The 16,246-nt window shown below is 42.7% G+C and overlaps 1 protein-coding gene across 1 annotated transcript; it reads right to left on the reverse strand.

Annotated features, from left to right (window-relative positions):
• Positions 1-1,339: 1,339 nt before the first annotated feature.
• Positions 1,340-14,320, reverse strand: rgmd (RGM domain family, member D). The gene is made up of 5 exons (XM_072389755.1): positions 14,066-14,320; positions 10,547-10,584; positions 8,494-8,642; positions 4,485-4,996; positions 1,340-2,984 (listed from the first exon to the last, which is right to left on the reverse strand). Exons 2-5 carry the CDS (start codon positions 10,579-10,581, stop codon positions 2,286-2,288), a joined length of 1,395 nt encoding a protein of 464 aa, XP_072245856.1. The 5' UTR covers positions 10,582-10,584; positions 14,066-14,320; the 3' UTR covers positions 1,340-2,285.
• Positions 14,321-16,246: the final 1,926 nt, after the last annotated feature.

A 16,246-nucleotide genomic window follows, 5' to 3' on the forward strand; every position in this document is an offset into this window, starting at 1 on the left:
AAACTGGAATTCTTTTTTTGCTTGATGATAAACTGAATGTAGTTTTGGGCTGTGAGTCGCAGAACAGGTGTGCTCCTGGTACCTGACTGACTAAATGATTCGTCTCAAGACAATAATCCAAACTGTCATAAGTCAAAGTCTTTAAGAATGTTAAAACTCTGCCATGTCTTTGAATGCCAAATCTACATTTTAAGCAGCTTGTAACGTTATGCGAGGGACAAATATAAGAAAGATGTAAGCACAATAATCAACTGAAATGTAGTTGAGCAGAAAGTAGTAGGAGATTAAAGGAGTTTATGTGCGTTAAGACTGTAATTCATTGACTTAAAACTGTAATTGAGTCAATTTTTTGTGCATATTTCCTCCAGCGGACGCTCCAACACAAGGCTCCGAAGGCTTCTTCCATTCCACCAAAGCCTCCCTCCCTCTCAATCTTCTTCCAGCCTTCTCCTGATATTAAGAATGAGGTGATGAAGTCACCCAGGAAAGACCTTATTTAGGCCGTCTGAAATGTGTTTCACATGTGAAAGAGCACAGAATGACACATTTCATCTGCTATCTTCCTTATCATGCAGCTCTCCATTGCGCCGTCTTTATTGAAAGAAATGGGACATGGAGAGATTAAGTATTATTGCATGTGTGATAAAACACGCTGTCACTCAAAGTAAAATCAGGGTACCTTTAACTCAATCCAAGATATAAATTACATCCAAGTGTGCTGATTATGGAGTATTAATTCTTAATGTCTTCATAAGGAGTGTGCCCAAGCTTCCTTAATTGCATTTCTAATGGAAATGAAAACCGATCACAGCCCCTCTCTCTGATCATTGCTGCGATTCTTCATATTTAATGCAAATATTAGCACTATGTACCGGCGCTGTTGGCTCCAGCCTGGTCTAAACCATGGACCAGATCCTATTTGAAACCATGGAGCGCTCTGACAGACAAAAGCAAAGCCAGCAGCCAGCTCAGCATTCAAAAGTAACATTTACACTGGGGACTGAGAACATACTGTGGAACCCTACAGCTACACAGCCAGCTTGTCAAAGCTGTCTTTATGCTACGAGCTGCGGGACCTTGTGGAACGAGGACACCACCAGGATACAACTGGCTTTGCAAGCACATGGTCGGGAGAATTGCTCCGATACAGTAAAACACAGCGCGGTTTGGAAAGAAAAAAAAAAGAAATTCTTCTTTGGATCTCATCTTATGAACCATTTCAACCCAGTAAGGCCAGATGTTTCGATTTATCACTTCTGCTGGAATGTTGTAAACAATATTTAACTTGTCAATTTAAGACGAGCAATGGTAGGAGCGACAAAGAGAAAAGACTCTAGTCTGGAGTGTCCACCATTTTAATACAGAAAATTAAAGATACAGCACAACACATATTAGTTTACTTTTCTTACAAGGACTCAAAATAACCTACAGAACACAACAAATGGAAAACATATTACAGTTAAAACATCTATACACAGGCAAATGTACACAATATAAAACACATATATACACACTCTTTTAATATATTATTATATAAAGATTTGTGTTTTTAACCTTTAAAACTGGAAGCCAAACAGCTTGAAGAGGGAGTGTTTCACAGGAAATGAAAACGGCACCGACACGTCATTCTTTAAGGATAGGTAGTTTTTACACACAGTTGTTGGATCCTGTTTCTTTAGTTTGCCAATTTCTGGAACAACAGATGGAAGAAATACAAGATCATATTTAAACACACAACACTTGCTGCTAAAAACCATTAAGTGCTATTGATATTACTGGATTATACAGGATCTAGAAGCCACATTGTTCTGAATAGAGAAGAAAAAAAAACTTCATACATGGTGGAGTGTTTAGAGGTTGTGCACATTTTCAGTAAAATGAAATATTTACAAAAATGAATCATAGGGTCAGCACGTGGGTTTAACTTTCTTCGCTTAACTGCGACTGTGTGTGACGCACACGCTTTGCTCCAATCACATAATCACGGTTTGCTTTATACATTTCGGTTTCTCTTCAGATGATGGGATGATGGTGCATGAGTCCAAAGTAGATGCAAAGTGGGAAACTGTCATCTTTTAAGTGAAATCCTTCAAATGACAAAAAACAGTAAAGTTTACAAGATTCATACCCCCCCCAAAAAAAAAAAAAAAAAAATACAAATATGAAATGTCTGTGCTCAAGTCACTCTTTCCTCAAGCTGGTAATGCTTCCATGTCCTGTTTGTGTCCATGCTCCACTTTTCTTCTTTTTCTTCCTCCCACAAATGATTTAAATTGATTTATTTTTCACAACAGCAGCAGAATGAGGAGCAGGACTGAGAGCAGGGAGCTTTTGGCTGCTGCTGCAGCCAGCGTCTGTGACGCTCCTCGGTTGTTAACATGAGGAGGCCCTGGAAAATTCTGCTTGAGTTTACTTGGTGGCAGTGCCTTTAAATCCTCCAAAGCGCCATAGGCTGCCATAGAGAACTCAGGGTCTCCTGTGGTCAGCAAGTCAAACACGCAGGACTGAAAGTACACATCTTCCACCTGCAGGGTCTCTCTACATTTGGCTGTGGCTCTCTCCACCGTGTAGGTCTGGTGGGGAGGCCGCAGAGGACCCAGCTCTGTGCTGGTGCCTTGCAGGCGGGGTTGCTGGCCCTGGCGGCTCAGCGTGTGCTCTTTGATGAGCTCGTTGCGCGGGCAGCCGTGCAAGCACAGCTGCAGACCACCGCTGTCCTCGGAAAAGTCCAGCGTGTCTTCTGGCATGCGAATGGCGAAGGTCAGGTAGCTGCCCACGCGCCGGATGATGATGGAGGTGCCGATGTACCGGGCCTGTATTTTCACCTGCCGCCCCACTCCAGAGCCGCCTCGCTCTGCGATAGTCAGGCTGCCACTTTCCCCGCCACTCCGAGTCCCATCTTGAAAGGCCAGGGGCAGATCCTCAGTGGTTGCCTGGTACACCTTCTGATCTGTACAGCCGTGGTAGGATTTGAAGATCACTGTGATCTAAAACGGAGGGAAAGCAAAACTAGTTTAAAATAACAATAAGTTCAGGCCACAACAAACATTTTGACAGGGAATCCAAATAGAAATAAAACGCTGAAGGATTTCCTAAGTAGTACATATTACAGCCACATGGTGGCAGCAGGAAACAAATATTTACAGGTTGGGTCAGCTGTGTTGATTCATCACACAGGCCTGTTTGTAAGTGGCAGCTGTTTTCTTTGGTAACATCTGGAATCAAGTCATTCGAAACTGAATTAGTTTTAATCAGTTTCTGATATTCACATTTATCTCATATTTATAACCTAAAAAAAATTCTAAATGTTAAACCCTAAACATAAAACCTGATGTGTAAAAGCCTTAAATCTCCATTTCTACCGTTGGGGTTTCATCACTGACAGATTTGTACTTTAGCCAAGCTTTGAACATTTCTAACTGAACATTTCTACCGAGTTTCTTCACAAAGCACTGCCTGTGGTAACGTTTACACTCGAGGAGAATACTGTATTTGATGCTTGATTTCCTGTCTTAAGTCTGGCAGTGGAAAAAAGGACTGAAAGCAGGATGGGGGCATGGGGGTGTGAGCAGAGATACACCAACAGCACACGTTTTCAGTGGTACTGCGCAGCCAGCACGCATTGCCAGAGTCAATTCTGAAACCTCTAACCCAATGAGACACGTTTTGTTGTTTCATAAGTCATTTGCTTTGAATCAAAAGAAATACAACAAGTGGGTTTAGGGAAATCAGTGACAATCAGTGGCAAGGAAAAGCATTTGTTTACCATCAAAGTAAAGTAGCAGACTGATGAACACAAGAAGAACACATTATGTACACGCAACTTTCAGTCCTAAGTAGCCACAGGCAGAATATATAATGAAAGGTTTCAACAACTGCAAAAACTGCAGGGAAAGACCAGCCCATTTAATTAACAGAATAAAAAAAAACTCCTCGCTACTGGGCCAATTATTCCTTTATTTTTCCAAATTATTCCATATTTACACAAAAAGCACCGAGTTAATTATTTGACCAGAGGGGTGAAAAAACATTCCAGATCGTGGCGGTGGAGGAAAATGTTTGAGTGAGCGTTAATCACTACCATATGACCACCCATGTGTTAAAGGTAGAGCACTCAAGCATGTCTGCGATTCAACACCACTGAAGGACTCCCCTCCTCTTTTCTTTTCCCCCCTCACAGATCTGAAGGAGCTCCAAGACACAAGGAATGCTGGAGACTAGAGAGGCACCGTGGAATGACGATTAACTTCACATGTTTGATACTTTTCGGCGGCGCTTGAGCTAGCAAGCTAGCACTTAGGAAGCAGGCTACTTGTGTAGGCCTTCGGTTACAAACTCCGTGTGAATGTGGACATGACCACAGATTTGCCTATACCCACTAATGTGTCCAAATAAAACAAAGGAAAGGAAAGTAGCTTTACAAACAACTCAGAGAGAAGACGATAGAGGCTAAAAGGCTATTGTTGCTGCTCAACATGCATGCTTACCTTGCTGGTTGCCGTTGCGCTGGAGCCTAGAACAACGGGCACATTGGTCACCTGTACCGACAGGAAGCGGTTATCTATCAGAGGCCACGCCCCTTCTACTTTGCAGGTCTGAAACTCATCTCGGAAAGTCCGCAGGTGTGGGTCTCCGAATAATCCACAATGGGCGTACTTCTTCTGCTGACTGGCCGAGCCCGATACGAGGACCCGATTCTCGTAGTCGCAGAGCTCCGATACCGCTGGCCGAGACGTGCTGGGGACCTTCACGGGAGAGGTGGGCCCATCACTGGAGCAGTTGTGCTGTGAGAATAACTCCTTAATGCGAAAGACGGCCGAGTGGTAGACCAGGTCACCTCTGCAGCTGCGCGCCTGCCGCTTGGTGCACAGGGCATAGGCCCGTAGGGCAATGCAGTAGTCCACATCTAGAGACACGTCCTCCTGAAGACCACTAGTGGGTGAGGTAGAAGCCACGTACTCCGCATTACAGCGCTGGATTCGACACTGCTGGCAATGAGCTGAAAAGCAAAAAATGATGATCATGAAAACTGAAACGGCAAGATAATGTTACAATAACTCTAAGAGAAGCTTTTCCAAAAAGAAACTTCTCTGCTATTTTTCCAAGGGCAACCCCTCCCATTCAAAAATAATAGCTATAAAACAACTTGAACAGTAATATTCATGACACATTTATGTCAGAATGTTTCCAATATCACATTTAGCTCAATCAGGAGAACATTAAACCCCATATGTGTGCGCTCACGAGACCCTGATGCCAGACGGCGCTCCAGAGTCAGTCCAAACTTATTTCCCCTCAACTCGCCCTCACAGAAACAGCTTCATTGTAGAAGGGAACCAACTAATGTTCGTTTGCCTGAGGGTGTTGAATGTGGTTTGGCTGTTGGTGAGGTAATTGAAATCCTATTAAGCTACAGTACACAGCACTGTAAAGCTCAATGTGTTGGGGTTATGAACTCAAAGAGGATCACAAGAATAATATCAGAGTCACAGTTGCTCAGCAACTCAGGATCCCAACTGGAAGCTGGGAGGCAGCGAGGCAAAGTAGCGCAGCATGCGATATTTAGGTGGTCGGTCTAAATTCTGAGCCTCAGGTTAAGTAATGACTCACACATGGGTTATTTATTACCAAGGAACATAAAGAAATACTGCTACAACTGTGAGAAATAAAAAAAGAACAGATATTCATCAAATTCATTCGAGTTTTATGGCTACTTTTGGATGTGAAGTCTGTGCTGACTGGGAGATGAGAAATATCCATCTCAGACCAGGATGAGCCAGAATCTCAAACATATACATCAATTTTACTGCAAAAAAATGGGACCAACTGCAACACAGTGCTCTCCAAATTTAGCGGAATACTCTTCCATTTACTCCACTTCATCTCCCAACAACTTGGACGAAGACGATAAGAAAAACTGAGATTTCAGGGTGGTGCACGTGAATGTTTTCGCACCCCTCCCCCCCCCCTCAAATTCAGATGAGTCTCATAAAGTGACGGCGCAGCAGAGATGACTAAAATCTCTCACAGCGACTGTACTTCTACACAAGCTCAGATAAATCTGTGATGGAGTGTCAGAGGTCAGGTTAGACGCATCCCTCCTCCGAATCCCAGCCTCCCAACCCGAGTCTGCCCTGATTGACACTTTCTGACAATCTTTGCCCGAGCAGCAATCAACCACAGCAACCTCCCCAAAGGGGGAAAAAAAAAAGAAGCCACACAAATAGCACTTATATGGGCATATCATAGATTAGTACAGGCAAGTTGGAGACGGATAAAAGGAGATAGTCTTGGGTACGACATGAAAAAAGGGTTAAACGCTCAGTTTTATCGGTTGATCATTTAGAGACTGATGGCTGACACGCAATGTCAGTAACTTTTTTCCTTTTAATCTAATCACATAAATAAGCTTCAACAGAGTAAAGAGAGATAGAAAACCGCTGAACTCCAGCATCTGTTCAACACTATGTGGTCCTTTTGTCTCTTTTCGCTCAGGTCATTGAATCTGCTCTCTGTCAGCAGAATATTTATGTGATGATTTTGTCTTTAATGCATCTGCTAAATAACCATAAATGGTCTTAAGCAGCCGGCTCCCCGACAAAGTTGCTTCCACGGCTGATGTGTCCACCTTAATTTCCTTTTTGTTTACTAACCTTTTTAGGCAAAAAAAAAAAAAAAAAAGGAAAAAAGGCTGCCAAGACCATAAAGTAGTCGATTAATGCCTATTCTCTACTAATGGCCAGATTAATTAGTCTATCAATACTCAGTTTCTCCAGCAGAGGTACCACGAATACCTTTTTGGATCCAAAGCCACCTCAGGGTTACAACAACAGCAGTGCTTATTGGGTTTTTAATACCAGCAGTGATGCTACAGGTCTAAGGATTTGAATAGAAGAAAACACTGATGACTATTCAATACAAATCAGTGCCTAGCTCAGATTTTTCAAGTGATTTCGGATGCTAGATTTGCAAATTTCAACCACAGAAACAGCTTTTAAGCCCAAGCTTTAAACTAACCTTTACAAAATCCCCCAAACAATAAGGAGGAAACACAAAGTTTCTGCATGTCTTTAGAAGTAATGCTGGACAGTCAACAGCCCTGTTTGAATCATTCTGCAATGACCTGTCTCCTTGTTTTTAAAGATAAGAAGTAATAATTAGTTACAATCTAAGCAGCCACCAGCTACATTTGAAAAAAAAAAGAAAAAGAAAAAACTGCAAAAGTTGGTGGTGGATTTCAGATCAATAAACGCATTAATAATAGTAATAATAATAACAATAATGTGGTATAAAGAATTATTTTAGTGGTGCCTGGGGAATTTCAACATCTTATCGAACTTTGGTAGTATGAGAGTTTAGTAAACATGCCTAAACTGAACTTAATCCACATTCAAAATTAACTAATCAATTAATTAACTAATAATTACTGGGATATTCCTCAGTACGTACTGAAGAAGAAATCAAAATACAACTTGTATGGTTTTGAAACATTAGATGGTTAACAACTGAAAAAAAAACTATTTCGATCAAAACAAAACTATCAACTTGGCCAAAGCCTCTACGTGTGGTGAAAATAAATAAATAAATCAGTTCTCAACTAATCAAAAGCCATGTTTCTGAGTTTAGCAGTGATTCCACACCTCGGGCTGAGATAGAGGAGCGATCAACACGTTCAGAGGCCAGAAAAAAAGTTGGACCCCCATGCATGGTGGCTAACAAAGTTAATAACTGAAGCATGAATAGATGAAATACCGTACTCCTCTTTAGCTTCGTAGCAACTATAAGAGCACCAACCGGCTGGGAAAGTCACAGCTACGTTTAATACAATAGAAACAACTGGTTGGCGGTATTTTTGGGGGGGTTTAAAAGAAAACACAAAGCTCCGTGGTTTCCCCCTTCGTTTGACTGCGGGTGCTGAAAGCCAGTGGCTAGTGAGCTATGCTAACTCAGTAAGCTAACCCGTAAATTAACACAACTTTGTAAATAATTAACCACACCCATGCGCGTATGTGGTCAAAATGTGATAGCCGGTAAGCGGTGGGTAGCACACCGTTTATAGTGGTTGTGTGGTGTGAGAAAAGTGATAAGTGCAATCAAAGAGAGATCCGCAAAGTGCGTCAACTCGTGCTGCTCGGCTAGCAGCGATACAAGTGTTGCAGTGCAGTGCTGGAGGCTGGGATTCTGCAGCTACAGGACATTAGTTACTTTGTCCCCGGAGCGGGCGAGAAACTTTGGAACAACAGCGACTTCATTTTCCCTATCAGATACCGCCGAAAAACGTGCAAACCTTGGGGGGAAACATGTGCAAGACGTGCTGAAAAAAAACATCGACAAAAAAAAAAAACCAAAAAAAAAACTTCAAGCACACAACGCCAGGGAAAAGTTAACTTTTCTTTCTCCACCTTCATTCCCGGTGAGTGCGGGACACGGCTTTGCATCGCATGCAGGACAGCAGTGGGGGAGCACGGATTGAAGAAGAAGAAAAACACCACTTACCTGGTCGAAACAGCAGGGAAAGTAAAACCATCGTCAACGTTACACAGTCCAAAAGCTGCCGCTTAGCCGTGATTTGAGGTCCGCTTCTCCCCATACCAATCCATTCAGTTAGAATGGAGTTCCTCGACTGCTTCTCATTGACGCTGCGGCTGCGGGAAATCAGACAAAAATTCGTCTTCCTTCCCAAGCGCTGTCATTCAAAAGGGGCCCCTGTCTTCAGGGCGGCTCTACGAGGGAGGGGTCTAAAGTGTAGACGGGGCCCAGAGGTGATTTCTGGCCAATGAAAGACTAATTATTCGCTAAACACTTGATATTTACGTGTAGTGGCAATTACTGGGGAAGAGGACAGTGGAAAAGTGGTTTGAACAACAGTGAGGGTGGTGTGGACTTATAATTGCTCTGAATATTACCGTATAATCACAGAGTGTTGTGGTTAGACTAGTTATGCAACTGCTTATTATCCGTACAAATACCATACATCTATGCTGATGTCAGAAACTGAAAGTTTTTTTTTTGTTTTTTTTTAATCAGAAGTGAAACGTCTTCATATGCAAAATTAAAACTTTATGCAGCAGGCTCATGAGAAGATCAAATGTTTGTGTGTTTTCAGCATCAAGCAGGGTTTTGTCACCTGTTGTTTTCTCACCCCAGCTTTAGTGCTTAAATAATGGGGTTTGATTGAGGATCGTGAGTTCAAAGTACCAGACATGGCCCTCTTAGCTTATATAGTGAGTCATTAAAATGGAGAACAAGGCCCTTATTTTGAGGTTAGATCTTGCATTATCCTCACACTAAAGAAGGAGAAGTCATTGGTAGCGTGAGGCTGGGCTTAAGCCAAGGTTTTGTCTTCATTAAACCACAAGTTATCATTGCAAGTTTCTCTAGTTGTAGCTATGTTTTCCCTGGCAAAAACAAGGTTATTGTTTGCTCTTGTCCCCTCCAAAATTCAGAGAAAATAATTTTTCTCTCGGCAAATCTCAGCGCGCTATTAAATTTTCCATTACATTTTCAGTTAGCAACTTGTATGTTGCTCTTTTCCCTTTGTGGCCAACTTTCCATCTCTCTCTCTCTCTCTCCTTCAACGACACTCTGTCTTTCATTTGCACAGCTGCTGTGAGCCCGGACCATCTGCGAGGAACATAGACTCACCAGATTTCAGCCCTCTGTCTGAGACACACTCTGTGGTTTTCGTACCACGCAGGTGAAGAATGTCAGCACGCCAACCAACTAATGAATAAATTACCGCCATTAAGTAGGTCAGCAATCAAACTGTGTGCAATGTCTATAATGGAATCAAAAGTTAAAGCTTTGTTTTGGTGCAGCTGGAACATTGGGGTTGTAGCTGTGGGTCTCCCTCTGCGCCCCCCCCCCCTCTGATTTTATGAGAGAGAAGTGAACCCAGACAGTTATTGGATCACTGGTTTTTCTGTACACATGCAGGCTCTTCCAGCAGTACAATTGTGTGATTCAGGGGGCCTGTCAGTCTCCTGAAAGGTCTTCACAGGACCTTGTTGGTGTGGGTCTGATATGTATACATACACAATACCAATCAAGAGTTTTTGGACACCTTCCCACATATATATATTTATACATATATGTATATGTGTGTATATATATATATATATATATATATATATATATATATATATATATATATATATATATATATATATATATAGGTATATAAATGTATGTGTATATGTATAGTAGAGGTGGGGGATGAAGACAGCTCAGCCCAAATGCAATGTCTGGATTGTTCTGAGCTGCCAGAAGGGCCTCTGTCACACTGGATCCAGTGTGCCAAGTTTATCCCTCCGGAGGGATCTACCTTGCTCTGTTTGTTCAGCTAATTTTGGAGCCTTGCTTAGGTGATTTGCTCTATAGCTGTGCTTTAACGTCATGCTTTAAACCCCCCGCCCCCCCCCCTGCAACAGGTTGCACATCAAATTCCCAGTAACCGTTTGGGTGCAGCGCAGTAACACAGGGTGGCAGAGAAATCTGTCGGCTAATTTGCATGTTTTGAAGCAAATGAAATAGTTTTTATTTTCCTCACCTGTTATGCGTGTCTTCGAATGAAAGATGTGGCATTTCCTGGGAAAGAAAGCACAATTTTTTATTTTTTTTTTTACCTCACATGATGACAGATTAAGATGGAATACTTCCTTTGTTTTCGTAAGAGTGACGCAGCTAATAATCTGCATGCCGAATGCGTCCTATGCAAAAACAGAAATAAAAGGAAGCAAAATCAAAGCCCTAGTTCCACTCAATAAGCTATTGTCTACCAAATGATCTGAGGTTCCACACTGTGGTGCTGATGACCACTGAAGCAAACAGTTAATTGATCCAGGTGGATGGTAAGGATGAATTCAGCACATGAAAGAAATTCAGAGACCGCCTGTCAGGCTTGATGGGTGGAGAAAGAGCTCTTTCTTCTTTTTTTTTTGTCCACATGAGTCTATTGCATTGCATGCCCCAGCACATATGTATGCGCTGTTACGTCTAAAACATGTTGAAGAGAGTGGAGGAGCGGGTGGAGGACGCACGTCGGGTGAAAAACAAGAACAAGTGACCAGCTCACAGTGGCGCACTTGTTCTAGTACAATACAACATTTAAAATAGTTTTGTTTTTTTTAAATGTAAGCCTAAAGGGGCAGCTCCTTAAAAAAATAAAAATAAAAAAGGATCAACTTTCAAGTCCTCAGAAAATATAAGAAATGCTTGAAGTCGAAAAGACCTAAAATGAATGATACATTGCTGAAACACAGGACAGAGAATGCAGAGTGAAGCAAGAGAGTGAGGAAGAAAGAATGGGGGAATAGGGGGAAGGGAGGAGGAAGGGGGAGAGAAGGAGGGAGTGAGGGATTGGGTTTCCTCTGACAGTGTGTCTGGGCAGCTCCACATGTTCCTCATTAAGGTCCTCACACTGTGGGACCAGCTCCACACCAGGATGCTTGTTTTTGTTATTAGGCCCAACTTGCTGTGGTCTAGTGGAAGCTCAAAAACATGGCCAGCTCAGGACTATCTCCACGGCTCACTGTCCTCAAACCAATTAAAAATGACTGTACGGATATCACATATCTGCAGCCGAACATCCTAAAAACACTGCGCTTTACATGGAACCGAAAGACTTCACATCGAACCTAATACGCACGCACATCTAGTCACATTTTTGACCTCTAAAGCCACTTAATTGCACAACCCTGAACCATCTGTTGGCTTTAGTTATTAGCAGACACAGTAAACCTTGAACAATTTCGCTTTTCCGGAAATTGATTGTTTACAAAATAATAAAAAAAGTACAGGGGCAGGAAATTGATAAAGTTTCATGCCTCTGATTTTTTGTTTAATTTCATGCCCATCCAGATATGTCAACTGAGACATGTATCATGTTTCTTCTAGCGGCTGATAACATCACAGATTGGAATCAGAGGTAGCACGCGCCCTCTGTAGCCTCTGCAAGCACCACGCGGCTGCAATATAAGAGGCACGCTTATTGAATTTAACACAGGAACCAGAGTAAATAGATTGTTTATTTATGTTTGTTTTCTTCCTTTTGTTTGTTTTTTTGTGTGTGTGTGTGTTTTTATTTTGAGGGCCCCGGTCTGAAATGAAGGGGCTTCCAGCACAGCCGAGACAGAGAATGAGAGGGAGATGTAGAAAGCGAGTCTACTTGGTTCAGGCCGCTTGCCGTTAGAGGGGGATCTGTTATCTCTGCAGAGATAAGGGAAACTGTGGTGTGAGTGTATATGAGGCAAAGCTGATAGCATCTCCACTCAAGGATCCCACTTACGGCACTCTGATTGATAGCTGACAGCATACACAGGGGGGGCTTTTGGAGTGTTTTTCTAGGTACCACTCAGTAGGTATCCATGCAGGCATCTGTTTACTGTGAATCTTTGAATCTTTTGTCCCCGAGTAAACAGGAATTATCACACATGCATGTCACCTGTGTAGAAAGTTAGCTAATCAGGTACCTGTACTACTCATAATATTCATGTGAAAGCAGATGAGGGGGAGTTTTTTTTATATTTACTCATTTGAAATTTTCTGCAATTGTGCGTCAGCGTAACTTTAACACAACTTCACCACACAAAACCAAATCCCCCTCTTCCTCCTTCCGGCTTTTTCTCCAAGAACAAATGTTGACACAGCATCAAGCCCTATGCTCATGAATAGACAGTCCACTGACAGGTAACCCTAGCTCTGGGGTCACGGGGTCATCCCAGCCTGATGAGGGATGATGAGTAAAATAAATGGAGAGCACCACACAGAGGGACTTCTGATGTCCTCGGCCTAAAGGGAGAGAGTTCAGGGCCATTTGACCTCTGACCCACGCACTGCCTGTCTGTTTGAGTGTGTGTGCGTGTTGTGTTTTAAGAGTTAAACCTCTCCCAATACACAAACTCGTCAATATGTTTCTGGTTCTTTTTCCCTGTTCGAAGGTTTCAGTTTTTATAAACAAGAAGCAAACACTTCAAAGTGACTTCAGCGATCAGCCATGAGGCTTATTCCAAAGCACGACTTTGTTTAAACATGCTCTCGTCGGGCTCTCTTCACTCTCAGAAGCCAAAATGCTTACATGCCTCCACATTCATCAGCTCAGCACCTATTTTCCAACTTTCAAACTGAACCTAGGTGTGTGAGAATGCTAAAGCAAGGCAGAGAAAACGCACACACCTTATTCTGCTTGAAAACTTTGTTTGGTATTTCAAATCTTCTCCATTTACAAAGACGGAACACCCCAGTCCAAGATGCTGAATGTTAGATGTCACGAATCATCTTTGACAGCAGTTAAACTTATGGTGAAGCGGAAAAAGATATTTGGATGTTCAGCGCTCTTTATATCAGGGTTAAATTCCGTGTCAGATCTTTTTCGTGATGTGAGGGTATTCTTGTGAAGCTTATCCCGCATTTGTGTCAAAGCCCTCACTTAACCCGTAACAGTTGGTAGCCTATTGTTTCTGCCCTGCCCCCCAAGACAACTGTGCTGAACCAGGAATAGATAGAAAGACAATAACTGACGCAAGTGCAAATCAAGCCATTTGTATCTCTTTTTAAATTTGTACTCAAGTGGTGCTTTTTCCCCACTCTTCTTGAACCGATGCAAAGCACTGAAAGGTGGGGGAAATCGTCACGGGTGAACGGGGTCGATTGACTCACATTGTTGCATATAGACCTACTGAGAGCAGCGCTGTAAGGTGTGGAACAGTTTGTGTGAAGTGCTGGAAATCGATATGTCTGTTTTCCTCCCCTCTGCGTTTCAGCAGATGTGTTTCCCACATTCACAGAAGACGCCACTCCTTTATACAGTTATATGGGATCATTCATAACGAAGACATAAACCAAAATCACCTCTTATGTTAGTAAAGGTCCCATAAACACTCTGTTAGGCTACAAAAGATATTAGTATTACTAATTACATTGGATTTTGCATTAAACAAGAATGGAGACAGACATTTCAAACAAATGAACACATTTATCTTGAGATCTTGATTAGTAGACTCAGGTGTGGAGAGATCTGAGGATGTTATGAGTCATTCCTGAGTGGAGAACAGAGAGAAAAGAAACTTACCTTGGATGAGTATGCTTGTGGTAAAATCTGTAATGTGAATTGGAGTGTTTCTCTGACAGCAGTTTGAAACGGCTGACAGCGTTAACCCTCACTCCCCCTACAACTTCAGCTGGCCAACTAAGAACCCAGGCAGCTCCAGGGACAGATAGCCATTGGAATCAAGGCACATGACAACAGCTGTCTGTTTCACGATTCGGCACTTTGATTAGAGCAGGATGGTAGTGAGTGATGCGGCCTAATTCCTACATATCTGGGTAGGGCACTTCTGAGAGGAGGAGAAAAAAAGTGAAAGCGCCGAATGGAAAAAAGACTGAAGCACAATCGCATGCTTGCAAAGGCGTACTTGCAAACACACCCATATTGATATAACAGTTAGACTAGTCATTTTTAGAGATAGGCATAGGCTTGAAACCATGTTTTAGACTTGGAAAGCGTCCCATATTCTTCAAAGTCCATCAAACACACATTCTGAAGGATATGAGTGCAGCCAAACACTGGCCCCACTGTAAACTGAGCATATGTGCAGCAAGACTATGCTTGATTATCATCCCTCACAGCCCCATCTCCCTCCGTACAACCCATACTCTCTTTTTACACAAATTCTTTATGTGCTTTGGCTTTATTTGTGTTGTTCAAACACCTGAGATACTGCAGTTTATGCTTGGTAACAATCACCAAAACAGAATGGAGCCGCAGCTTAATCTACATCCAACTCTTTCATGTGGCATCACCGCTAAAACATGATATGAGCAGAATGCTCAAACAAGAGGGATCATGCCCTGTAATGTGTGTTTGGTTATCAGTTAGCTGCTGCAAACAGGCCGGAGAGATGTGATTGTGATTTGCCAGACTGACTCAGCGCGCTTGCTTCAGGATATAAGCATGCGTTCCCGGTGATTTATAGATGTGGAGAAGTCAGCCACAAGGCCTCAGGCTGAGGCAGAAGGAGGGAGCGAGCAAAACAACAGTGCTTAATTCAAGTCTGACAAATATTCTGCAGGAAATCCATACAGACTGCTCCATCAACCCCCCACCCCCCTTTCCAGGTCTTCCATAGTTGTAAATCGTAACTTGTAAACTCACAAATTCCACATTAACAAAGCTGAAAGAAGAGGAAAACATTATCTGCTATAGTTTACTTCATGGGATATTGCTCCATGCTGTTTCTGCTTTGCCCAGACAGCACACAGAATGCATCTTTGTGAGTTCCCTGGGAAATGCGCCTTGGAAACAGATGTCAATTTCCAATAAAACAGATTCTTAATCCAGCATGCATTTTTCAAAGTTGTGAAATTGCAAAATACCTCATTGTCTGCATATGATTCCTTCTGCGCTGTTATTTCCTCCCTCCCAGAGCCTGTTCGCTCCAATCTTTCTAGGCTAGCAGCTGTTAACGCAGACAGCTGCACTGGCCATTCATTGTAGCTGAGAGGCAATTAAAAAATCAAGCCAATGTTGTGTTTTAGTTGATCCATTGCTATTTCTACATTAATCCCCTCTCTCATGTCTCCCCCTCTTTTCTGTACACACTCATGCCAGCTCTTTCTCAGGCATCCACACACACAAGCTCATGGACAGCAAGAATGTCAGTGACCAGTGTTGTAAGGTGGAGTGGATATTTGATTAACTCTTTTTTTTTCCTGAAGACAAACCCCCCCCAAAATTGCAGCGACATGGCAACATTGGATTTGAAGAATTATTGAAGCCTGAGCCAAGAGTTGCCATGTAATCTCTAAGACTTACTGGTCCACAGATTTTTTCCATATCTTCTTCAGTGGAGGTATGTGGCCACACAAAGTCTGCCTGGCGTCACAGTGGCATTCAGCGGAGGGTTAAATCGAGCTAAGGTCGTGCTTTGTGCCACGAGCACTGATGCATTCTTATAGGTCCATGCACACGCAAACACACAAGAGCTTGCATGCCCAGTTGTGCTTCTCTCCTCCTAACATACACACGCTTTGCATGTCTCCAGTTGTTCCCTCCTCTCACGGCACACAGCAGGTGTGAGGTGGAGCAGGATAGAGCTGGCCTGTTTGGCGAGGCTGGGCAATGTGGAGTCCTAAGAACAGCATTTCTATTGTTTCAAATGTGTGTGCTCTTTTGGAATTACTCTGGAAACTTTTATGGATTCAAGCTTTTGGCCGTGCACTTTTGGCTTCTAATGCTGCATAAGCACATATT

This window comes from Leuresthes tenuis, unplaced genomic scaffold (assembly GCF_036924035.1).
Source record: "Leuresthes tenuis unplaced genomic scaffold, fLeuTen1.0.hap1 SCAF_7, whole genome shotgun sequence".
In the NCBI taxonomy this organism is placed as follows: Eukaryota; Metazoa; Chordata; class Actinopteri; order Atheriniformes; family Atherinopsidae; genus Leuresthes; species Leuresthes tenuis.

Bases quoted from the DNA above. Each gene is read 5' to 3' on its own strand.
- rgmd (XM_072389755.1), bottom strand. From the start codon at position 10,581: ATGCCACATCTTTCATTCGAAGACACGCATAACAG. The intron at 8,643-10,546 runs GTGAGGAAAATA...GATTTCCCGCAG, and splicing joins TTCGAAGACACGCATAACAG to CCGCAGCGTCAATGAGAAGC. The intron at 4,997-8,493 runs GTAAGTGGTGTT...TTTGCTTTTCAG, and splicing joins TTCCCTGCTGTTTCGACCAG to CTCATTGCCAGCAGTGTCGA.